This window comes from Tiliqua scincoides, chromosome 5, assembly GCF_035046505.1.
Source record: "Tiliqua scincoides isolate rTilSci1 chromosome 5, rTilSci1.hap2, whole genome shotgun sequence".
Taxonomy (NCBI): Eukaryota; Metazoa; Chordata; class Lepidosauria; order Squamata; family Scincidae; genus Tiliqua; species Tiliqua scincoides.
The window spans coordinates 16,757,262-16,783,665 of NC_089825.1; the positions used below are offsets into that span (position 1 = coordinate 16,757,262).

The window sequence follows — 26,404 nt, forward strand, 5'->3', positions numbered from 1 at the left end:
AGGCCCGGAGATCTACCAGAGTTTTTTTACAATGTTCGCACCATCATAACATATAACATTTATGTGTACAATGTATGTTGGTGTACCTTGCATAACCGCATGAGCCAATATTGCACAACACAACATAATTAACTATAAACATTTTTTGTAATTACTTGAGTTTACTTTGATGACTTGCACTGAAGTGAATCAGCCAAGGATGCATAGTCCGGACAGTAGCTGCTGACAGCCAGCCTCAAGCACACTTCCAAATGTTCATCAGTCATGGTGGAATGGTACTTGGACTTAATGATCTTCATGTAGGAAAAGGCTGACTGACATAAATAAGTGGAGCCCTTCCTGCCTCAGGTGCTCTTATATCCCTGAGGGCCCTATTGCCTTCAAGTGGCTGCAGCTATGCAGCACACTCTGCTGGATGCCCAGGCCTTACCCTTAAAGGGGCCACTGCTGACACCACATCTACCTCCTCACCAGATCTTCCTCGATTCCAATACAAGTGGGGGGGGGCAGATCTCTATACAGACCAGTGCAAAAACAGAGGAAAGGTGTGGGGGAGGGAAGTTCTCTATATAGACATCACAGCAAGACCAGTGCAAAACCCCTTGCACACAGAACCAACAGATGGAAGTTGGGGGGGGGGCGATCTCCATACATACCAGTGCAAAAACAGGGGAAAGGTAAGTCAGCCCCAGTAGAGTCAACAGGGCTCACTCCCAGGGATGCGTGGACAGGAGAGAAGCCTGCCAGCGGCTCCTCTCCAGGTCTACTCACGAGTCAGCCCCAGTAGAGTCAACGGGGCTCACTCCCAGGGATGCATGGACAGGAGCTCACTCCCAGGGAGCTCACTCCCAGGACGGGGCTCACTCCCAGGGATGTGTGGACGGGAGAGAAGCCTGCAATCGACTCATTTTGCCTCGAGATCGACCAGTAGATCGTGATCAACGTATTGAGTACCCCTGTCCTAGACACATTTTATTATTGATCTTCACCAAAATGCAATCCAGCAGATTATATCAAGAAGTTGTTTTACATAAGTGATGCTTCTATAAAGATGTCAATGATAAATACAATTTTCCTGAAGACTAAGGTTCTTGAAGCCCTGCATGGCAACTTTCAGAATACCCTACATAACTTTAGGGATAGAACTAGTGAAGGTACAATCGTCTTTAACAGAAGTTATTTACATCCTGGTTCTTCAAATATTAGAAGAGTTTGCATTAAAAAGCATATTATAGCGAGTTGATAATTACTCTCACTGACATAATACTGCTAGGGTAACAAAAATTCTGGTGGTAAGACTCCAAAAAAATACTGAAGGCTTGCATATAGACTGTTCCAGCAAAAAAACAACAAACTCAAACTGAAATGAATAGTAAAAATAGAGTTGTCACACACATTATCAAGAGCCTCCATGACAGATCTTCATACTCTCATGGAAATATATCTGTATGTATATCTGCTTCTCATTTAAAATCCCAAAGCAGCTTACACAACAAAGATGGCTGTTTTAATAGGATAAGATCACCAAGTGCAACAGAAAACCTAAAGCAAAAAAAGAATGGATAAGAGCCAAAAGTCCACTTTGCACGGAGCTTTCTGAAACAAAATTGTCTTCAACCTCTGTTGAAAGATGGTAAAGGAGGGATCCAATCTATTCTCTGTACAGGCAAAGCTTCATCAGTCACTGAAAAAAAGACAATATCCCAGGTAGCCACGAACCAAATTTCCCTGAACGCCAATCTGAAGAACTGGACAAGTTCATAGAGGAACAGATGGTATTTAAGGTAACTAGACAGAGAAAGGGCTTTCAAGGAAAAAGATAGGTGTTCATAGGTGTGCTTTTTTGTGTATTATCTTTTTCACCAATTTTGATAAGCAAATAGAAAAAGGCAAAGAGTGGTGGTGGTTTTTCTTTTAAATTTTACTTGCTGTTGAAGTGTTCAGATACAGTGAAAGCAGGTGCAGCCCACATGTACTCCAGCGCTTGTGCTAGGATGCTGGAAGCAGCAAAAGGGGGCATGCAAAATAGCACAAGTGAAAAATGACAGCCATTTCAAGGGAGCATGCAAAATAGCAAAATACACATATACACACACACACGAAGTAATACAGGAGATGGTGCAGTGGTTCAGGAATTAGAAATGGAAGATACAGGCTCAAATCCTCATTTAGCCATGAAGCTGCCTGGGTGACATTGGGTCACTGGCTATCTCTCAGCCTCACCCTACCTCACAGGGTTGTTGTGAGGTCAAAAGGATGGAAGGAACCATGTACACCACCCTGAGCTCCTTGGAGGAAGGGCAATATAAAATATGAAAAAAATACAAATGTAAAACATCCACGCAGGACACAGAACAGAGAGTCTCATTATTCCAGAGGGTTTTGTTCGAAGAACTCATGTGGATGGCAAAAAAAGAGGAACCATAGCAAATCAATTTAAAAAACAAAGTTTCTTTGCTCAGGTGATTTAAAAACATCCTTGCTGACCTTTGTGATGTTAAGAGTCATTAAGAGGACAATCCAACAATCAGTCTCTCTCAAAGTGCTCAGAAAGGCTTCACTCCTACCCTTCTCTTCACAAATGCAAAGTATCTTTCTTTCATATGATCAGGGGGAAGGGAGAGGTCTTGGGCTGAAGCTGCCTGAAGAAACCAACAAAATGATTGATGGATTGTCAGTCTGCTGCCCCCCCCCATTGTTAAACACTGTTTTCCTTTAATTTAAAGGGCTCTTCTTAATGCATTGAGAAAAATCCATGTATGATTAGGTTATACCTGTAATGGCTTGCATGACTGCCTCTCTCTCTACAACAGTAAGAAAAGAGGTTTTTTTAAACTGTGATTTTAAAGGGATGCATTTTCTCCCTTCTCCAGGGATCAGCACATTCTTTCTCATTTGCAGTGGCCATTCCTGTTGAGTCAAATCCGTGTAGAAAATATCCGTGTGTAACAAGGCTGGACCTGTATAGCCCATTACTTATGGGGGGGGGAACCGTAGCATGCATCAATAGGCAATTTTACCAAGCTAGCCCAGAATTCTGTTAGCACAAAGTGGTGGGACAACCTTTCATCACAAAACCACACCTTGTGTGACTGCTTCCAACACGCAGCACCTCATCTTCTTGCAGCTGGATAACAGGGTTAAGCCACTGGGAGAGGAATGGTGCCTTCTGAAAGCCACAGTATCCTTGTCTGAGGTTGATACTGCTGAATGAAAGCTGAAGCCATCTAGCGGTGGAAACCAATACTGTACTGCACCAATAAGAAAAATGAACCCACAATGCCTTGCTGGAATTTTCTAGCCTTCAGAGGTCCTGAAGAGGCCTCTGCAACTTGTTTGGAAAGAAAACAGGACCATGAGACAACACTAAGAGGAGTAAAATTGGGGTTGCTTTATTAGTAAAATAGTTTTATTCCTTTTTGATGCAAATTTCACATTTTATTGCATTAGTTCACATTTACCAAAAACACACACCTGTACCAATACAAAGGTAATGGAACATAGAGCTTCTTTTTCCAGATAGGGTCAGAGATGGAGAACCAACAAAAGCTTGCAAAAAAGCTGGCAGGCACTTGCCATCCAGACACAAGTCTGGACTTAACAGCACCTCAAACTGCTTAATTTTTGATAGGGTTGTGTTCCATTAGAAAGGTCAAATGGACCAGCCTCCCACTAACAGCACCTCTGTCTTGTTTGTGTTAAAGCAAAAGCTTTGATCAACTTCCAGACCAGAACCACCTCCAAAATATCTGTTGTGCTTCTACGATCATAATAGATGAACATTCCAAAACTGCTCATTGTAGCAGGGTAGCAGTTCTTTCAGTGGGAGGCAAGCCTCAAGCATAAATGTGGAATAGCAGGAGAAGGGGGGGGGCAGTTTTGCTCTTCTACAACTGTTGCTGCAAATAGACAGATAGGGGCAGAATATATGGAAGGGGAATCTTTCTTCCAACTCTTGCATGTTGGAAGACCCATACCAGTGAGTCATGACCCAATTTTTGATGGTTCACGAAACTGACAGAATAGTTCAGGCTATGTACATCAAGGGTTAAACAACCAGCTACTTGGCGGGGAGCACTGCTGCCTAATCATCATTATAGCCACCAAGGCTTAAGCTGCTGGTAAAGTGAAACTTCTTTTTAGGTGGGTCCTGATACAAAAAGTTCAGGAACCACAGACTAAAACACTGTGATTTGGCAACTAAGTTTTGCGTTTATCCAGGTAACCAACACAATGGATATACTGACTGATTTCAGACAAACAAAACATAACTGTCATATTTATACCACATGACTTGTCAAACCACCACTTAATTTGCTAACCACCAGTGAAATTGTACATTTCCATCTACGTCATGGAAATGACTGTTGTCATGAATTCCCCTCAAGGAGCGCTGCAGTTCCATCCAAGTCACCCAGGTTCATGGGAGATGTGCATCAAGGGGTTCCACAAGGAAACGGACAGCTCTGCCCAAACTCTGAACAAATCAACTATTTGAGCTAAGTAACAATTTACTCTGCTTTATTCTGTGAGTCTCTAACATTCATAGGAAAACATGTCGCTTTACAGCCTGCTTATGGATCCCCATCCGTTTAACAAATTGCCTTCGTTTCCAGGTGCTTCATCCACACTGTCCCACACTGTCCCAGCTTTGCCAACCAGTCTGCCTCCTCTCCTCTTGCTCCTAGGTTAAGCATTGGGGGAAGTAGCTCTCATCCTACTAGTTAGTCTGCACAGTTGGGTCAGAGTTGCTGGTCCTTGGGGCTCTCATGTGGGCAGTTCTGAGGGCAACTGCTACCTCCTCAGGTGCAGCCCCCTTCTCTTGGCATCAGTGCCTGAGGGTCTGGACTCCTCAGTTGCTTCCCTGGCTCTGAGCACTCCCCCCCCCCCCCGCAGCCCTGGCATCCACTTGTCACTCCAGGCTACTCTTCCCCTTGCTTCCCATTCCAATTTTTAAAGAGCATTCCAGTTTCCAAAGAGCCAGTCAGGATGGGTGATGTGCTCTGCTCTTTTCCACCTGCCCCTGCTGCCCAATCAGACAGGTGGCAGACTTGGCCACTCCTCATCTTGTTTGAGCAGCTTTGTTGGCCGCAGTGATCTGCCATGTCACCACCAGCCATCCTAAGTCTGCTGCGGGCTCAGATCCACACTCCCCACTGGGATGCCTGCTGGACAGCCACAGATGGGGAGCCCTTTGCCACCCTATCTGGCAGGGCAGGCGCAATAGGCTCTCTCATCATCATAGCATTCTTTGGCTTTCAGAGGAATAATGAATAAGTAAACAGACTTATCAAAACAATATTAACGCTGCTGCTTGGCAATTCCTTGTGCCCACTAGATAGTTTAGAATCAGAACACCATATTAGTTTCTAAGATACCAGAAGAGAGAATACTCAGAGTATACCAACACACTAAAGAGGACTGGTACCACAGTATATTACCACTTTACTGCCAGTGAGGAAGACAAAAGTTCTCAAAGTGAAATGTATTCCACATTCTCAAGAAAGTGCATAGAAAAATAACCATTTTACTGGTGTGTTATGAGCCTCAAAACATTTGCTTACTATTAAAACTGTGAACTCCATTCTAAGGTTTGTATTCCTCAAAATCTAGCACAGGGGTGGGCAAACCCTGGCCCAGAGGCTTTGTGACCCTTGGGGGCCAACAATCTGGTCCCCATGGAGCTCCCAGTCTCCAATGAGCCTCTGGTCTGTCAGACTGTTGGAGTCCACACTGGCCCACAACTACTGGTTGCCACCATCAAATGCAAGCTACGGGGCCAAGTTAGAGCAAAGCCTTTTTATAGTCTCCATGTGTTTTTCTGCTTTTCTCTGGGTATTATTCTACCCCCCTCCCCCAGTTGCTTCTGAACAACTTATGTCTCCATGTGTTTCTGGCTTGGTATGTATGTTTTCACTGTGCAAGAGGTGTGCGGCAAATAGTTTGTAGTTCTCATGGGGTTCTACATGCCTGTATTATAGTTCTCAAGTGTATTATAAATAAGCTCAGTAAAATTCATTCATTCATACAACTTCCATCTCTAATATATTCATTTATGTAAATTTATTCAAATTTGAAATGTAAATTAATTTTCCTGGCCCCCAACACAGTGTCAGAGAGATGAAAGGGAGAGGGCAGCCAGGTGATCCCCAGGATTGCATTACTAAGAGGGGCAATGGGGGTGCTTTTTACTTACTTTCATTAAGAGACGTGGGGAACCCCGCGCAGTCTTCCACAGGGCTCCCCTGATGCTTGGAATGGTGAGACATAAGCACTCGCAAAGCACTTCCTCATTGCGATGCAAAGAGGAAGTGCTGAGGAAGTGCTTTGCATACGCTTAATGTCTCAACATTCCAAGCATCCGGGAGTCCTACAGAGGGCTAAGCAGGACTCCTGGAAGCTGCAGCAGCCCTACATTACTGAAAGTAAGTAAAAAGTGCCCCCATTGCCCCTCTTAGCAATACGATCCTGGGGATCGCCTTGTTGCCCTCTCCCCTTCCTCCCCCCCTTAAAGGAATGGGGAAACCTTTACACCAGGGGTGCTCACACTTTTTTGGCTCGAGAGCTACTTTGAAACCCAGCAAGGCCCGGAGATCTACCAGAGTTTTTTTTTACAATGTTCGCGCCATCATAACATATAACATTTATGTGTACAATGTATGTTGGTGTACCTTGAGCCCCACTGAGTATAACAGAACTTATTCCTGAGTAGACATGCCTAGGATTAGGCTGTGAGGCTGCAATCCTAGCCACACTTACCTGGGAGTAAGCCCCACTGAGTACAATGGGCCTTACTCCTGGCATTTCCTCCCAGAGGTACCTGAAGGGGGGGGTCAGCACTCCACGATCTACTCATTTTGCCTCGCGATCTACCGGTAGATCGCAATCCACCTATTGAGCACCCCTGCTTTACACAAACGGGTGGTCATGACCCACCAGTCTGAGTACCACTGATCTAGTGAAATTGATGGGCAGGAGACTGAGGACAAAGAAGCAACTCTGATGATAACTGAACTATGCCTACTACTTTTATTACAATGCTCGTAGCCATGAACAGGTTTAAGTGAATACTGTATATACTTGTGAGCAAGAGAATACCTTTAAATGCCTGTTCCAGCTCAGTTTCTAGAAGGCAACCAGGGCTAGAAATCTTGCAACCAGCGCAGCGAACAGGAGTTCTGCATGGGAATGCACAATTGAATGGAAGCATCTAGCAGCAACTCCAGAGATTCTACAGACTCTAAGAAATATAGCCCACAAGGAAAAATCAGTGTTTTGCACATGTTCCTGTGCCTGCTGGCAGGCACCGAGAAACAGGTATGTGAAGAAGAAGCTTGTGAGTCTGACTCGGAGTGTTTTACTCCGAGCCACATGGGGAAGGCAGATGATTCCATGGTCAACACAAGGCTGAAGGCTCAAAAAAGGAATGCAAGTGACATAGGAAACTGGGACTGGTGATGGGAAATGCCAATAGAAGGAACAAAATGAAATGGAATTTACTTGTGTGGTAGTGGAATCATTTTATACTCCTGCTTCCTAGCCACTAAGGCAGTTTGTTAGCAGAAAGAAAACCAGGTAAGTCATGAAGAATATAGATAAATTTATTAACCTGACACTAAAATATTAATTGACAAATACTACTTTTGGAAAATTGTGATGTGGTTCTGGGCACCCAATTTGCATAATAGGTATCAAAAATGGTAACAGTTCCTGAAACCAATTATGTGATCTAGCAATTTTGGAATCACTTGTAGTTCTTCAACTAGCAGATAGCGTATTTTCCCAATGATCAATCCTATGCATGTTTACTAAGTTGTCCTATTCTTTTCACTCCCAAGAATTGTGGATAGATTGCAGCCTAAATCCACAATCTACAAATGAGTTGTTAACTTGGAACATACATAGGTTGAAGTATCTGGCTCTTGCCAGCTAAGCACTATGGTGACTGCCTACATCAAAGAACCAAAGGAAATCCTATGCCTGCATGAGAGTGCTGATGCAGGCATCCATAACTCATAAGACATCCACTAAAATTGAGTGTTGGGAGAGTTAGGATAGACAAAAGAAAATATTTCTTTACTCAGCATGTGGTTGGTCTGTGGAACTCCTTGCCACAGGATGTGGTGATGGCATCTGGCCTGGATGCCTTTAAAAGGGGATTGGACAAGTTTCTGGAGGAAAAATCCATTACAGGTTACAAGCCATGATGTGTATGTGCAACTTCCTGATTTTAGAAATGGGCTGAATCAGAATGCCAGATGCAAGGGAGGGCACCAGGATGCAGATCTCTTGCTGTTCTGTGTGCTTCCTGGGGCATTTGGTGGGCCACTGTGAGATACAGGAAGCTGGACTAGATGGGCCTATGGCCTGATCCAGGGGGGCTGTTCTTAAGTTCTTATGTTCACTCCACCTTGCTGCACATGTTCTTACAGTCAAGACCAGGGGTCTTACTGTTCCTTCACAAGGGAAACCTCTTCCATGGCTCCCGGGCTATTTCCCTGCCTGTGCACCAGCATAGGGCAAAGGAGGCAAAGGTGCACTTCAGTTCCTCCCACCTGATTTCAGTTCCTCCCACCTGATAAAAAATCCCTGGATAAATAGGTTGCACCTGTATACCATAAACGCTTTTGTTTTTCTTTAGCAAAAGCCATCCCATGACAGTGCATTTAACAATAGACTTAAGACTACTGGGTGATTTACAATGGTTTACAGGTGGTTTACCAGCTCCCTGGCTGGTTGCCCCAAGGTTACACCCATGCCCTGTTACGTGTAGATTCACGCATATCCACCACGCACAGAGCACTGGACAGATATGTTTCTTCCATGGAATACTTCAGTTACAACAATTTATACATAGATTGCAAAGGGAGCATACTTTCAATGAAAGTACAAAGGACTGCTCACAGAAGTGCTCTACATATGGGAAGAAGTGCATCTCCAATGCTTGCTCACAAGCCTCATACTGTGCAAAGCCCACCTTGCAGGTAACAGAATGAAACAATCCTACATTCTACTATATTGCAATAGCTTGACTTTAATCTCTTTGCTCTTTCAGCCATTGTCAATTATAGCCACATTTCAGATTTGTCCATGTTCTTTCCTCTTTTGTCCGATTTCATCCAACCTTCCACAATATTCACTGACATTCTTATGCTTATTTCTTTATTTAGATTTTGCACGCATTCACATGTGGTTTAGTTAGTTCTTTACCATTTTTGCTGGCCAAAATAAATTTGAAAGCTAAATAAAGCTACGCTCTGGCATTCATCCATTTTTTACTTTTGTCCATTCTCTGGTCCATAATCAGACAAAAGTGCAAGGTATTGCTGTACAGTTCAAACGGCATTCTATTTCTTCTACAACCAAATACTAAGAAATTTATGTAGGCCTGAGAATTACACTGTCACATGCAAGAATAGGGGTTCCAATTTTATAAAGACAATTCCTTACAAAATGTATTTCCTACAGCAAAACTGTAAATCAGCATCCTTCGGTTTAAAACATTCTTTGACTATCACCTTTTAAGTAACCATAACACATGTTTCCTACCTACTCCTCAATTTGTACTGCTTCACAGAAGTGGCAAGTTCAAAGTGTCCAACATTGTTTGGTCAGTCTCTTTTGCAGACTCTCTACTATACATCTCCAGAAAGAAAATGTAAAGGTAACTAAAGTTTTTGTCATTCTATTCTTCCAATCTTTTACCGTTTTTTGCATGATACATCAAATACAGATTCAGAACTCACATTACAAACATCCTTAATGCACTTCATCATTAAGGCTTATATTTGTGTCTCTAATATATCAAGGTCCATTCCTCCCCCCCCCACTAGAAAAATCAGTAGCCTAGCTCCAATTGGTTTGTATTTTCAAACTGTTAAAGAAAATCTCTCCCATCCCACACAAACCACTACAATAGTGCAAGATAAAAATGGGATCACTACAAGTTGACCCTCATGCTTTGTTCTTCCCATTCAGGGTACAGAGTGAAAAGATTTAAACACACATCTGATTTGACAAGCATTCAGGCTCACAAAGAATGTGGTGAGAGCGAAATCATACTTGAAGCATTTGCAAGCTCCTGTGTCAAAGGTTGTTAGTTTTTCAGCTGCCAGTGCCAACATTTGATATGTGACTGTCAGTCTTCTGTACACTACATATTTTGACAAAATCTTGAGTTGGCCAACTGGAACTTGCTGCACGTTCTATATCAGAAACATAGATGCCATCAGCCTATATGGAATGCCAAATATCAATAAAAAGTAATTTTAAACCAAGCTCTTCTCAGAATTTTTTTAGAAACTACTAGAATAAAAATCTAAGCTGAACTAACCCAGGCTTCAAAAAGTGAGATAAATCACAGGTTACTCTGGTTTACAGAACAATGAAATAAACATTGCAGTTTTCTAAGCATTTCAAGTAAGATGTATAAAAAGGCACACTTAAATAAAAACTAAGGAACCTATTCCTGAGAAGGACATTATCCATGATCATCTCGAAGGATTAGATTAGCTGACTACAAGTTGACAACGAAGAAAGCAACCAAAAGCCTGCCAAGTGGAACAAGTGTATTCTTCTCTGTTGGAATAACTCTCAGCTACCACGATGAAGATATTTAGCTAACAAACAGCAATATATATTTTCATACCATCATGCTTCTTGGCCCAAGTTTCAAAGTCACCATTATCGACACTGTTTACTGGTTAGGTTAGGGTCACCAGTTTGGGGGATGCCATGAAGGAAGCCAGTTTAGCAGTTGCCAAACCAGACAGACAATCTTGAAGCTCTCTTACTGTATAAATAAATCCCACACCAAGATGTTCAAAGACAAGACAAGACATCAGCCAAAAATCCACATTGGTACTATGCTAGAAAATGTAAGCCGGGTCTCATGGCTTACAGATTATAGCAAAAATAAAGGCAAGCTGGGTGAACTGTAAAAGCTTATATTGAAAGGTGCTAAACACTCTGATGCAACACTGAACTGATGAATTCTAAAACCATAACTAATCACATTTTGCTCACATCTTCAGAGCATGTTATTTTCCATTATAAAAATGCTCATTATGATGATAGGACCGAGGGCACACAGATAAGGAATTTGGAGTGGAACACTTTGCAATCGTATTCAGTACACTTCTGGGATCCCAAGTCAGCAGAAGGTCAGATTGTCCAGGGTCAGGATCAGAGTTGAATTTTGGCCAATTTTCTCCAGCAAGCACATGGCAGCCATTCATTTCAGATTGTGCATAATTGTTACAGAAGGCTGGCGGGCAGGTGAGCAGAAGGATGCATAATGCCACCAGGTTCAAAATTGACTAAACCCTACAATTATAAATTTGTAAAACCGTATGGGCCCTCCCCATACACATTCTGATTTGTACTCAATACTTCCACTTTCTCTGATCAGTGATAGAAAGAACTCAAAGCCTGCCTGCATCCTACACCTGAAATGTGAAGAAACTGTGGAAGCATCTCTGGATGGTTGCTGCAGGTGGAGACAGAGATAGGACCAGGCCTGCTTCTGCAGACCCAGCCATGCTTTAAGTAAAAACTGTAGTCTGTTAGAGATGCAATTGAAGAAAGCTTTGCCTTCTATCCCCACCTCAGAACTGGTGACAGGAAACTTTATTTGCATCTGTGGCGAGGTGCAGCTATTGCTTTAGGACAGGCTGAGATCTGCAGAACCAGGCCTTGTCCTGATCCTGACTTCATACAAGGCACCAGATAGAGAAAGTTCAGTTTTCACACAAAGCTAACAAATAAACAGCTAACCTAACTCAAGAATGTATTTGGCTTGTGAGACAAATAAAACAAATCAATTAAAAATCATGTTAGGTAGCCAACAAGTCACCTCAAGTGTGGTACAACTAAGAGACATTAAAGCGAACAGTCTTCCATTTTTCCTATACATCTCCAATGATCTCAGAATGATACTTATGAACTATTTCAGAGGTTGACTAGTATTAGATGGAGATAACACAAAGCACACAAAATAAAAAAGAACTGTGCAAGAATTCTAAAGCTCGGGTCCATTACAGTTACCACAGAGCACTCAACAGTCACTTTAAAGCTTAGGAAATCCTATGCTGTGGTTAGGACCATGTGTGTCTTTCCACAGATTCACAAGTATTACTGGTTTCCCTTTACTGCAAAGTGGGAAGTATGTGTGTCTTAAGAAGTATTACTAAACACACACAAGGCACTTCTGTAGTGAACAAGACTCTCCCACAACTCTAAATTAAAAACATAATTATACAGCACTAACATAAAGAACTGTTTAAAGGCAAGCTACAACTATCCATTAGTTTCCATGCATCTTAAAACAAAAATGCTTGAATGTTTTAGCAGCCAAGTAGAATTCTCTTTTTGTGAATAAAGCAAATAGCAGTGTTAAAAATTTACTGTAGTTCTGTAAACAGACAGTACTTTAAAGTACATGGCTAAAGTACACAGTTATTAGAAACTTAGGATGTTAAGGCAGTCACAAACTTGAACACCATAAAGAATAAACTGACAAAAGTAACATATACACACACATTCACTCACTCAACCAATCACTACCTATTCCTTGACCTCTTATCAAACTTAAATATCAGAAGATCAAAGACTTTTAGCAATGAGCTGTCTCTACTGAAAGGCAACTGGAATGCTCACTGCTTTCTGCAATATACTGAACATTCCATCCCATTTCATTTCAAAGAGAACAGCTAACTCCTGACATTGTGACTCGAGTCAGATGACCCTCCAAAACATGGTTTGAAATATTGCTGCTTTTTGACAGACTTGCACATTTTCTTTACCCTTCTTGTGTCTGGCTTCTTTCCATTTTCTGCATAAGCACTAGCCATAGTTGACTATAATGCTTGAACTGGCAAACTACTGCTGGGAGTTGGCCTTCAAAAAGGAATTTGAAATCCACTTCAAGCCACAGTTTTGAAATCTTAGCACTTGATCATCAATTAATTTATCAGATTGGGTGCAATGACAAACTGTGGCTAGGGCTGAACAGGAAACAGAGAAGGAAGATGTGCATGAGATAGCAGAGAAGCAAACAAGAATACAGATTGGTACCTGATCTGGAAGTCTGAACAGTTGGAGTTTCCCTTCCAGAATAAATAGTACCGTCAGGAGGTGGTACATTTTCAACTGGAACCACACCACAAGAAGAGAGGATCAGATACTCTTTCCCCACAACCTTTAGCCCCAGTCTTTATCCCCACACTACAGTAGTTAAGTATATATGAAGGGCCAAATGACATTTATTACTGTAATTTAAAAATTTTGTATCCTGCCTTTCCTTTGCCAGGGTAATTGCTCCAGAATACCATTAAATGCCATGTTAAATGCAAAAATACAGTTTAGGGCTTAGTTTTTATGCGCCTATTCTCATATCCAATATGCTACCATAACACCCTTTTTGACTGATTGAATCACATCACGATGATTTTGCAGCCTTTTGAAGAGGCACATGATAACTTACTGTGCGTATTTGTGAAACACAGTCCTCTCCCCAACATTTTGTCTCACTACTTGTTTTACCCAGTAAAAAGGCTTGGATATGTGCTTGAGCCGTGATACTGAATAGGACTGCTGATCCAGCGACACTTCATTCCTCCCCTGCCCACAACAGATGTAAACAGGTTTAAAAATTTTTTTCTTCATGTACGCTAGCAGGTAACAGACACATAAATATTATATGTCAGATCAGTACGTATGTTAAAGGTTCATAGCACAACAGCACCAAGACTATGTTCAAGAATACGAGAATACATTTTAAGCAGCTGAAGTTTCAGTGGGGGGAAGAAGAATCCCAGGTGATGTGTTGTCCACTGAGAAGAGACAATATTCATACTTTAGAAGAAAAGACAGGACATCTCCCATTAGGCCTGAAGAAGCCATAGCAGCACACACTGTACAATTTTCTATTGGTCTACTGGGACCAACTACCACTCAGACCCTCCCAACTCCATCAGCTGCCAGCTACCCTAGAGATAAGTGCAAAGGGAGAAAGACTGTAGTCCTTTTCTATTGGCTTGCTGAAACTAATTGAACTTTACAGTGTTTCTGTTAGCCACCTGGGATTCTCTTTTTTCAATGAAAGTCAGGACATAAATTTAAAAGACCGTGCCACAGGTTCAGTCTTGTTTCAACAAAACAAAAGCCAAAAATAAAAATTTTATTTAACTGAATTCATCCAACCAAATGCTTTTCCTCCTGTGAGCAAAGATGTACAGCCTGAGGATTAATTTAAGACTGCAGTAAAAAGAAATAATAAAAAGCATGCTTGCTAACTGAAGCCCTCGTCATTGATTGCTTTATATGTAAAGGGAAGAGCCCTGATGTAATCCAATGGATCCAAGTCCAGGCGCCCAGTAGTATTCTCTTAGTTACCATTTTCTGTTAACAAGCAGCAGCTCCTTTGCATACAGCAGGTTAGCTGTCTCTGGAAAACAGTTCCAATTGAAAACACATCAATCCTGTCAGTGCTGGTGAATACTGTAAATTCTCATTTTTGTTGCTGGTTTTCACCAGTTACTTAGGTGCATTTAGGTAGCATTCTAATTTAAAGTAGCTCTTATATGCATATTACCTTGGAAATGCATCTTAGTATTTGATACCTAACAGGGAATGGGACGGACCAGTAAGAGGGTACAGCAAATCCAGATCAGCTACTCAGAATGTTACCATCCAACCCTTCTACTTCCCCTGCAGATAAACAGGCCTTTGCATTTTTTTTCTCTTCTCCTATGCTCCAGCAACAGGGGCCATGCATCTTGGACCATGCATTTGCCCAAAACACTATTCAGTATAATCCACCATCATTGTTACAAATAAAGATTATGTACCTTATCCTATACAAAGGAAGGGGATAGGCCACTTGTGGAAAAGAGCTGCAGCAAGGGGTAGGGGTTTTAACGTCATCACAGGCAAGTTAATTTATGAAGGCTGCTATCTCACTAGGTATCCATCTGATGTGAGCAAAAACTTCTGCATAGTGCAATGAGTCATCACAGGATAAACTACAGCTCTGACTGCCATGCTGCAGACAGAGATTTCCATATCTTGGGTTTTGCTTTCCTTTTACACAGTTCTCTCCCCCCCACCAAGGCAAACAGTTATTATTCCCAACTGTTCACTCCGAAAAATCTACAGGGTTTGAGGCTCCTATTCCAAAACTATGCAGTACTAGTATTTCTAGAAGCAAGACACTCTGCTTCTGAACCAAATTCCCATGCTTTAGTTTCAACAGTTATACACTGTTGAACAGACAATTATAATGAATATGGGTAACAAAAACAGAATTAAGGTTGGAAAGCCAAAAAGCAGAGATCTATATATTCCTGCCCTTCATATAATCCTAACACAGCTTGCCACAACCAAAGCACACTAACACCGATACATTTACCATGCAAAAACAATGCTGAAAGAGACATAACACTGAATAATTATGTCTGAAAAGTATCCCAAGAAGATGCAATGTTCACCCAATAAAGTACTGAATATAAAGTTACCTTAAAAATAAACAATGCAGTACAGAGTGCTAAAAGGTAGAATACTACTTTGAATTTTCAAAAAGTTCTGCTATCATACAATTTTTTTCTAGTTCTAAAACAGATATGTTTATGCTTCAGGAATTCTATTATTTCTAAGTCCTCACAATATGGCTAAAAACAGTAGAGATTCTTAAAGATATCAATATGAAAAATTAACTTCACAGATCATAGAATTCATGGTAGCAGTGGTCCAGAGTTGAAAGGGGCTACAGAGAAAAGCATGTTCATAGTATGACTAGCCCAACTGGGTTCTCTTTATTGGACTCCTTCCAGCTACATTGCCATAACCAGGATTCCTGTGCCTTAAGATTGCACAGAAATAGAACACTGACAGGTGCACTTTCTCCTGCCTGATTCAGTGTTGGAAGGAACTGCCTGCTGAACTTTTCTGGACATCAGCAGACAGTACAGCCCATTTTATCAATCAGTTTCATGACTGCGTCACAAGGTATTATGGGAAGAACCAGACTGGCACAATGCTGAGCAAACATTTCTCTGGCTCGGATTCACACCATGCCGGGTTGTACTGACTTGCAAAAAAGGTTTCAAAACTTCATACTAAAACAGTACAAACAGGTACTGGTTAATTAATACTGCTATCAAAATGATTTAGCTTATGACCTCAGAAACACATTTAGGAATGGATATTCCAACACTGGACCCCTGTCTGGTGAGTACTTCCCTGAAAGCACTGCAGAAAAGTTTGTATGATCAGATCAGCGACACAATCTGCTGTAGTTCTATGCAACACTTCCCCCCCAGAACTCTTCAAAGGAGCTTTAGAGTAGAATACATGGGGACTTCCTGTGGACATCTGTTTAAGTATTAGCTTCAGGAGAGAATACTAGGTACTAGGCATACTAGGCATAGATAGGTAGCCTAAAACTAAAATCTTAATTTAAAAATGCATGTTTCCTCACGATCATGAACTAAACCTTTAGGATACTATTTCCATTGCATGTACTCACAATGAGCTATGCAGATCTCTGTTAAAGTTTCAAATGCAGTTCCCTTAACTGGAAATTAATGGTACTATTAAAAACATGATAGCTTCTGGTAAAAATGTGCATGAGAAGTATGACAAGAAAAAGAATATGGCTGCCAAGCTGTATTAACATCAGTTGCCCATAATTATTTGCTGAACCTATTTCAAGGAGCTCTACAATTCACTTTACAGTAAGGAAATAAGTTTTATTTATCAACCCTATAAGCCAAATTATTGTATGCATGATGCCATGTACACTTAAGCATTTGCACTATCTCCAAAACAGAGGCTATGATTTTTTTGTCGTAGTAGCTAAAGCATTATCTGGAGTAGCCATATGCCAGGGGACACTTGAAATTCTAGAGGATATCAACTGAAAGTTCCAAATGAGCATTAACTATGACTACCACTCTCTGGAGCATCTAATAGTCAAACAACACATTACTTTCAACATACTCTAAGTTTAAGCAGCAGGAGAACTGGCCCCATGGATCTGGAGAAAAGCAGAAGGGTAGGTGAATTTTAACCCTATCTTGATATCAGCCTTGGCCCCACCCCCCAGCTAATTGCCAGGGGGGAAGCATCCACTGGTACCAATGGAAGTTTTTTTCCAGGTACAAACAGCAGCTGGAGTGGGTGGGTGAGATCCAGACCATGGCGGGTGACAGTTAAAATCCTCACCCTGTCTTGATCTCAATTGGCTATTTAAGCTGAACACTAGTTTTCTGTTCTAGTGTAGTCTACAACCCCAAAGACATTCTTTTGATAAACTTAGAAGCTACTTCCATCACGGCCATCTCCTCTGACCATGGTCCAAAGCACTCTAAACAAAGCTTACCTGAAGAAAAGGGAAAGACATAAAGAAGGTAGTTCAGAATTTCTTAGGCCCCCTACAAATTCCACTAACACAGGCCTACAAAACTGAGGGTCAGAAAAGTTTTTCCAAATTTTATGGTGGTTTGAGATGAATTTTGAGATGAATGAATGGTTCAAGCAGCTTCCTTATGAGGAAGTCGTGGTGTAGGCTTCCTCATGAGGAAGCTGCTTAAACCATTCACTAGAGGCTATACTATATCTCCAAAACTAGACATGATAGGGCAAAACGGATGCCATTTTTGGAATCAGCACTCCAAATATACCCAGGAATTGGTGTAACGATTAAGGAAGCAAAATGTGTGTTGGCCTGTGTAATCTTTGGAGGATATTTTGCACAGTTCTTCAAACAAGAAATGGCCCCCATAAAGAAAGGAATGCAGAGCTTCTTTTCCCTTCAGCCTCTGCAAGGATCTGCAGTCCCCAGTACAGTCCTGGTAGAAAAAAACACATTACCCTTGAGCCTGGAGTGGCCTATGCTATTATCTACCACTAGCGTCTTGCCCTTCCTTTGAGAGCCTGCAGGGAAAGGGGAGGTTATGACCAACATAACCTGCATGTTGCATGAAGCACCAGACCTTGCTGCTTCCACTATCACCTTTGCCTGCCCCAAGGCAAACTTGGGATAGGGGGGCATTGGGAGTGGCAAGGCTCAGGTGCTTCTTAATCAGTTGAAAAGCAAAGGCTTTCAATAGGGAAATGCTATGTGACTGAAACATTCAAACCTCATTTGCAGTAAGAGGAAAAAATGAACAGCAACATCTGTGTGGCAACCTTGAGATTTAAGATTTCTGGAAGCTTTGATGACATAGAAAAATTTTTTTTAGCATTTTTCTTAAAAATGGAAATAATGAAATACAAATTTATCAAATTTAAATGTATTACATACGATTCCATAAATTACATGTTCGCACGGAGGTATAAATGTGTGCGGGGGTGGAGGGGTAGGCCTTCCAGTAATGGTGCCTAGGCTGCAGAATTTGCTGTCCAGGATTTGGGCCCCTTTCTTGTTTGTTTTTAAGCATTGCGTTAAGGCACAGTTTCAGTAAACATTTTACCTGGTTGGTGCTTGAAAATTTGGCCCTGGTTTCACTGTTGCTGATGTTGCTGTACTGCTGGTTTAGGGCCTAATCCTATCCAATTTTCCAGTGCTTGTGCAGCCGTGCCATTGAAGCATGTGCTGCATCCTACTGTAGGGGGACAGTCATGGAGGCCTCCTCCAGGTAAGGGAACATGTGTTCCCTTTCTTCAGGGCTGCATTGTGGTTGTGCTGGATTTATATTGTTTATTGTGCTATAACAGTTTCTCAGTGTTCCTAGGAGCGCTGGGGCTCCCTGAGACACCTTCAGGGGCTCGCAGCCATCAACTGCTCAGCACTTTCTCCCTTTGAGCATGCACCAGTGCACTGAGGCTCCCAAGACTCTGCATGTGTCTTCCCAAGACTTTGTACACTTTGTTATAAGCGGAAAGGATCCCAGAGATCAAACGTTTTGAGAACTACTGTGCTATAGGATAGACCAGTGTTTCTCAAAATGTGAGTCAGGACCCACTAGGTGGGTCACAAGCCAATTTCAGGTGGGTCCCCATTCATTTCAATATTTTATTTTAAACATGTTAGACTTGCTGGTCTGTGACTGCATTTGGGGAAATGTCACAGATTTGTACTTTCAATAGACTATTATGAAGATGCTTTTCACAACAATAGTTAATGGAACTTACTCCTGGGTAAGTTTGGGTAGAACTGCAGCCTGGGATTGTAAAAAATTTTCCTGTTTGATGTCACTTCTGGTCAGGACATCACTTCCGGTGAGTCCCGACAGATTCTCATTCTAAAAAGTGTGTCCCGGTGCCAAACATGTGAGAACCACTAGAATAGACTACTCCTAATGCATTCTTATTTACATTTATTTACATTTATTTGTATTGTTAGCTGCCTTTGGGATCCTTTTGGGTCAGCTTTCAAAAAATACGAATTCACTAACTCAGTAAAATTTATTGGATGCTGGAAAAAGCACACCTGCCCTGACTAGCTTAGTATAATATTTTCATACTGGTGGCAAATCAAGAAAGTGACTTGCTAATGATCAAACAATGAATACATGGCATAAAGTTCTTCAATATAAAGTGCCATTGTGGGGATTTGTCAAAAATAGAAACCTGTCTAGTGTAGACCAACAAAAAATAAGAGAGAATAAAAGAAATGGTAGTTTGATTCTGCTGGGAATTCAGGCAAGATAAAAATTATGCCACTGGCCAATATAAAGAGAGAAGCAGAATATAACTGTTTTTCCCTTGGATGAGGCACCTTTCCAGTTAGATAAAGGAAGGAAAGATAGGAATGCAGAGACCACCAACACCTCTGGGACTCTAGCTCAGGTACAAAAGCACTTCTGCCAGTGCTGTTTTGAGTCAGATTTGTGACCATACCATCTCTGGTACACAACATGAATGCACAAAGTTAAAATGCACTGGTTTTGTTCTTGACAGTGTGACATACTTCCAATACCCTAGGGGGAAAATAATACAAGTGACCATGCAAGGAATGAAATTGCATAACAGAGTTTGAGCCAGAAGTCCCTGGTTCAAATCTCAGCTCAGACATGAGCTGCCTTAGGCAAGGTATAATCTCTCATCCCAAATCCAAATATCTGCAATATGCTAATACTACCATCTAACAGATTTGTTGTAAGACTAGTGAGAGGATGCAAGTCAAGTGCTCTGAATTATCAAAAAGGACCAACATAATTGCTAAATAGTATTATGATTTAGGGCGCAATCTAACCAACTTTCCAGCACCAAGGTAAGAGCAATGCAGCTCCGAGGTAAGGGAACAAGCATTGCCCTTACCTTGAGGAGGCCTCTGTGACTGCCTCCCAACTGCAGAATACAGCACATGCCCCACTGGCACATCTATGCCAGTGCTGGAAAGTTGGTTAGGACTGCGTCCTTAAATACTTGGCTTTAGGCACATTTCCAGTAAGATAACAAGTATATATTCAGACATATGTGTTATTACGATCAGCTAGACTTAAGCTGCACAATATAATGAGCTACTGTAGCATAGTGGCAAAGAGACTGAACTGCCAATCAGAACTTCCTCAGTTCAATCTTGTCTGAGTGGTCTTCGACAAATCTCTCCCTTTGGGCCTCACTCTTGAGCTGCAATATGGGGATACTACTACTCACTGTACAGGATTGTTGTAAGGACAACATCAAGGTAAGGCAGATGAAGAGCTCTGAACATTCAGAAAATACTACTGTTTATAATAGTACTTTGAGTGAAGTAACCAATAGCTATTTTAGTTGTGGAGCTAACATTACTTGCAAACTTCAGTAGAGCTTGGCCTAGACCTAGACTAACCACAAACCCAGCCAAAAAAACCTAAATGAGTAAGTGAAAGATCCTTTCACAGAATGTCAGTAGATTTCTGTATATTACTTTTGATTCTGTTTTGTTGTTAGACAAAATAAGACATGATGTTTGAGGAAAAAATCTCATTGAGATTGTATAAGTATTCTAACCCAAGTGGTCATGTTTCAGGCACATTTAAGCCCACATTTCACAATTTTAAACTCAAAATGCAGATAGCTAATGCTGCTTTTTCCTCAGGTTCAGCCTACAATTAGTGTTAACAGTAACCTTCCACTCTCTAGTATTTAAACTTACTATTTTTTTCTATTCATATTATTTTATGAAAAAATTTTGTAGACTATTCAAAGCCTTTGTTCTTGAATACATGTCAATGGTTCTACTTTCCTAAGTGCTCCTTAGAAAACTTCAAAGAAAGATTTGAGAAAATTTGTGTTACAGAATTCTGTAAAACTGCAGGTTAAGTTACAAGGTTTGCCAGGTTTTAGACTACACTGAGAATTATTCTCAGCTGTACTGACATACCTTTCAGTTATATTCAACTAGATGGTTAGAATTTGCAGTTATATTAGTGTCAGTGGGACTAATTTTATCAAGATTATGGAGTGAGCTTAACCTAATGGGCAGAAAGTGCCAAACACTTTTGCAAGTGCAACAGCTTTAAAGTATTTTCATTAGCACCCTGTACTAGTCAATTCAGAAGAGGATAGCAGAGTAATTAGCTATAGGAATTAAGATGCTACATATCTCATATATAGCTAAATATATATAGCTATATATGAAGATAGCTAAACTAATGGGGGAGAGAGAAGGCATATGGTTTAAATAAGCATCTTTATTTCTTCTACTGCTGTCTTTCCCTTCCCATCTTATTAAACAATAAACTACTAAGTTCCCTTCTAAACTCTATATTTTCTTTAATTAAATAAATAAATAAACACACACACACACACACTCCCCATTAGCTCAGCTGTAGTACTTAATTTGGTGTTACAACTAAGTCAGTCATCAAAGACTGTCCTCCTAAATGCTGCTGACATAAATTAAGCATCCTGTCTAATACTGTGCAATATCTCTGAGTGGCAAGAAATCAACACTACCTTTATAAAAGAGATTTGGTACAGAAATAATTTCAGTTCCCCATTTATGACAAAGGTTTAAAGGGTTAACTTTCTTAGCAATTCTGATCAGTAAACATTTGCAAGTCAAACAGGAACCTACTGCTGAGAAATCTCTATTATCCAGCATATATTATCTAGCCTATAAAGTGATGGTTGATGTACAGCAGCTCAAGTTATTTTGCATTTGTTAGAAAGATTACATTTGAGTCAAAACCATCCAATAATAAACCAAAGGTTTTCTTTCAAATCCCCCAAACAGGTGGGATGATTTGGAAGAAAGATCATGAAAAAATGAAAAGCTACCTGGAATGGCATTCTATCCCATACACCTTTTGTTTTCTGTGAGTCATGCATGCTGCAGACAAAACGGTTTGTGCTAAACAGCTTCAAATCTGTTTTTCTAATATTAAGCACAAAGGAAAAACACTGACAGCCAGCATGGTAAATAAATCCCTCCCTTGAGAATGAAAGCAGCAGACAGGAGAGGGCTGACATGCATGCTACAGAAACCTCGCACACCATTTTTTTTTCTACCTGCACAAGTTGCCATTTGCTGCAGCCGTCAGAATCTCCTTTTCCCCCCGTTGATTTCAAGACCTATATACTTGGGCACGCTCTCAAGGCATCTGCTGATATGCTTTAGAGGTAGAATATTCCAATTAAGAGTATCTTTAACGGAAAATCCATTTTCTTTCCTGTTCAGGTAAACATGTTTACTGCTCCTGCCCAGAGACTGGGTGGTTCAGACTCGCATGTCATACACATGTCGTCAGCAAGAAAAGCCCCCTTTCTCTATCGTTAACATTTTAAATAAGGTAACAAGACAGCAGCACTTTCCAAACTTACCTTTAATAAAATCTCAACATTACACACACACACACACACACACACACACACACAAGATTTAAAAACAGGAAATTAGCATTGCAATATCCCATGTATATTCCAATACCTGCTATAAATAAAACCACCCCATACCATGCAGAGAACTACTAGTTCTGAGCCACCAGACCAACTTGTTAGTCGGGTAGAAGAAATGTTTACGTGCACATTTCACACATTAAGTATCACAAGCCGTGGCTCCCCCACCCACCCCGGGAAACCATAATTCCCACTCGGAGGTATTAAAACCCTGTGCAAAACGTCACGATCTCGGACCAACCACTAAAAAAACCCTTCCTATCCATAACCCGTATACAGGAAATGCCACATGAAAGCTCACAAAAACTGCCAAGAAAGGATGTAAAACGAGAGGTTTTGTAACCTATGAAGTCACCAGCCAGACCAATAGCTTTCCCGTTATTTTCTAGAAGAAATTAAAGAAAAAGAATCATCCAACAACAACTAAGTTTTGAGGATTTATTCCCCCACTTTCCAACACAGCTTTATAGAATGGTATGTACCCAAAGCAAAAACACACACATACACAAAAAGAAAAAGCAGATAACCCTTCCATCTGAAAAGTGAGCGTCATTCCTTATATAGGCTGTAGCAGTTGTTCAGAACCAGCCGGGAAAGCAGGGGAGGGATGGGGGCGCAGCGGCCAAACCGTTACCACCCATGATGATGATGATTCTACAAACAGGTACCTTCAAATCCAAGAAGGGGGGGGGGAGAGAGAGAAGGAAAAAGAAACTTGGCCCATTCTAGTTCCCTCCCCAACCCACACAAGGAAACCTTCCGTCCTCTTCCTCCCCCCACCCCATCCCACCTCAGTTGATAAAGGAGAGGAGAAAGAAACCCACTTCTAACACTTCTGCCAAAGATCTGGAGGTTGGCGGGGGTGAGGGAGGAGAAACAATATGTTCAATGGCTACAGAGATAAATCAACATGCACTGCAGGCACTCAAAGAGGCGGAGGCGAAAGTAGCGAGCGGTGGTGGTTGGGGGGGGGAGTGAAGCAAAGAAAAAAGCTGAGAAGGGAGGAGGAGGAGAGGAAGGGAGGGGGTCCCTTTCAAGGCAATCTCAGGGGTGCGCATGTGGTGCGGTTCCCTTGCAAATGAGGAGGAAAAAATCAATACACACTGCAGCAAGCAACAGTGGTTCCCTCTGGCTGCAATCCTACCCACACAAGCCCCACTGACTATAGTGGGAGTTACTTCTGAGTAGACGTTCATAGGATTGGTCAGTAAGGCTCCAATCCTACCTACACTTACCTAGGAGTAAGCCCCATTGACTATAGTGGGACTTCTGAGTAAACATGCATGGGGTTGGGCTCTCAGTGCCTCCACCCCCTTCTTCCTCTCTCACCCCCCTCAACCAGCACCAACACCTTCACCCCACACCAGCCAGGGCCAAAACACGCCACCCTCCTTCAGAGAGATGAGGTCCCCCCCCCCATTACAGGCACCCTATCCCAGCTCGTTGAGGCGGGTAGTTGGATATGTAGTTAGTTGAGAGGAATAGTTAGTTCCACACGCAGTTGCACTAAACTATACGAAGTCTCACCCCCCCCTTACAAAGCACCCGAAACTACTGAGGTGGGGGGAGAGGCAAGAATCATGAAGTGAGAAGTCCATTGCTGTGCCTTCACTGGGACTCTCCTGGGGGGGGGGAAGACTCCCCCTCCCCTTTCCCCACAAGGGAACCCCTTCCAAAGCACCCCAAACTATTGAAGTGGAGAGGGGGGGGGGAGAAGAGAGAAGCCCAGTCAAGAAGTACTGTCTGGGGGACTTTCCTGAGGAGGGGACTTCCTCTCTTCCCCCCCACATGAGAACCCAAAGTACCCCCAACTACTGAGTTGGGGGGAGAGGCAAGAACCATGCAGTGGAAAGCCCAGTGCTGAGCTTCACTGGGACTTTCCTGAGGGGGGGTGAGGAGAGGAGGGGAAGATCCCCCTCCATTCCTCCCCCCACAAGGGAACCCTTTCCAAAGCACCCCAAACCAAGTGGGGGGGGGAGGGAAGCCCAGTCCAGAAGTGCTGCCTGAGGGGGGATGAGACTCCCCCCTCCCGTCTCTCCCCTCGCAAAGCACCTCAACCACTGAAGTGGGGGGAGGACAGAAGTGCTGCCTGAGGGGAGAGGGAGGGGATAGGTGAGGTGGGGGAGACTCCCCTCCCCCACAGGGGAGCCCCTTGCGAAGCGCCGCAGCCGCTGAAGGGGAGCCCAGTCCCGAAGCGCTGCCTGAGGGGTGAGGGGACTCCCCTCCCCCACCTGGGGACCCTGAAAAGTTTGAGCGCGCTGCCGGGCGCCTCCCGGTCCCGCGGCTTCGCTCCGCGGCAGGGCGGGAGGAAGGAAGGAGGCAGGGGCCGGGGCCGAGTAACGGTCCCGGCCGGCTGGCGAGAGGAGCGAGCGCAGCGCAGCGGCGGGCAGGCGCCGCTAGGCGGAGGCTGCAGCCGAGCGAGCGCGGCTCCAGGTAGCGGACCTAACGGTGCAGCGGCGCAGGAGCGCCCGGGAGACGCTCGGCCCCGGCCCGGCCCCGGCCCCGGCCCCGGCCCCGGCCCGCCGCCCGCGCGCCCCGGCAGCCCAGCGCAGCCACTGACCGTTGTTGCGCCGCGGGTTCGCCTGCTTCCTGCGCTTACACCTGGGGCCATCCGCCATGATCCTCGCTGTCTCGCGCTCCGCCGCCCGCTCCCTCCCCCTCCCCCGCCCGGACCTGGTTTACGACACTGGGTGGCTCGGCGGGTGTGTGCCTGCTCTTTACATCACCTTCCCACACCTACTCCAGCCGCCCAACCTCGTCGCCACGGAGACGCGCTTTACGGCAGCCTCCGGCCGGCGCGGCGCGGAGAAAAGTTTCTTCTGCCCGCAGCCAGCAGGTGCCGGCCCGGGGGAGGGCTGGGGGGCGCCCCGCGCGGGGCCCGGGAGGGCGGGGGCCTCGCGCGCAGCTCAGTCACGGCAGCGCCGCCGCGCAAGTCTCGGAGGTAAGCCCCGTTAGAGTCAGGGCGCTTCCTCTCAGGTAAGTGGGTCGGAGTGCAGCCCCAGCCTATGCACGTCTACTCAGAAGTAAACCCCATTAAAGTCAATGGCGCTTACTCCCAGGTAAGTGTGGATAGGACTGCCGCCTGAGAGCCCCATCCTAGGCATGTCTACTCAGAAGTAAGTCCTGTTATAGTCAAGGTGCTTACTCCCAGGTAAGTGTGGACAGGGTTGCAGCCTGAGAGCCCAATCCTGCTCAGAAGTAAGTCCCATTGGAGTCAAGGTGCTTACACCCAGGTAAGTGTGGATAGGACTGCCACTTGACAGCCCCATCCTAGGCATGTCTACTCAGAAGTAAGTCCTGTTATAGTCAAGGGGCTTACTCCCAGGTAAGTGTGGACAGGATTGCAGCCTGAGAGCCCAATCCTGCTCAGAAGTAAGTCCCATTGGAGTCAAGGTGCTTACACCCAGGTAAGTGTGGATAGGACTGCCACTTGACAGCCCCATCCTAGGCAGGTCGACTCAAAGTAAGTCCCCTTAAAGTCAATGGGGCTTACTCCCAGGAAAGTATGGATAGGATTGGGCTGTCAGTGCTTCAGTTCTCCCCCCCCCCCCCCAAAGCAAAAATAAAAAAAATTAAA

At 43.3% G+C, this 26,404-nt stretch overlaps 1 protein-coding gene across 2 annotated transcripts in view; it reads right to left on the reverse strand.

Moving 5' to 3' along the window:
* Positions 1-25,480, reverse strand: part of ZEB1 (zinc finger E-box binding homeobox 1) — a 92,245-nt gene extending 66,765 nt beyond the window's left edge. The window contains exon 1 of one of the 2 annotated variants that reach the window (XM_066631267.1): positions 25,388-25,480. In XM_066631267.1, the coding sequence (XP_066487364.1) occupies positions 25,388-25,445 (58 nt within the window). In that variant the 5' untranslated portion in view covers positions 25,446-25,480. The remainder of the gene's footprint in view (positions 1-25,387) is intronic. The other variant, XM_066631268.1, reaches the window with a different exon arrangement.
* Between the last annotated feature and the right edge of the window lie 924 nt (positions 25,481-26,404).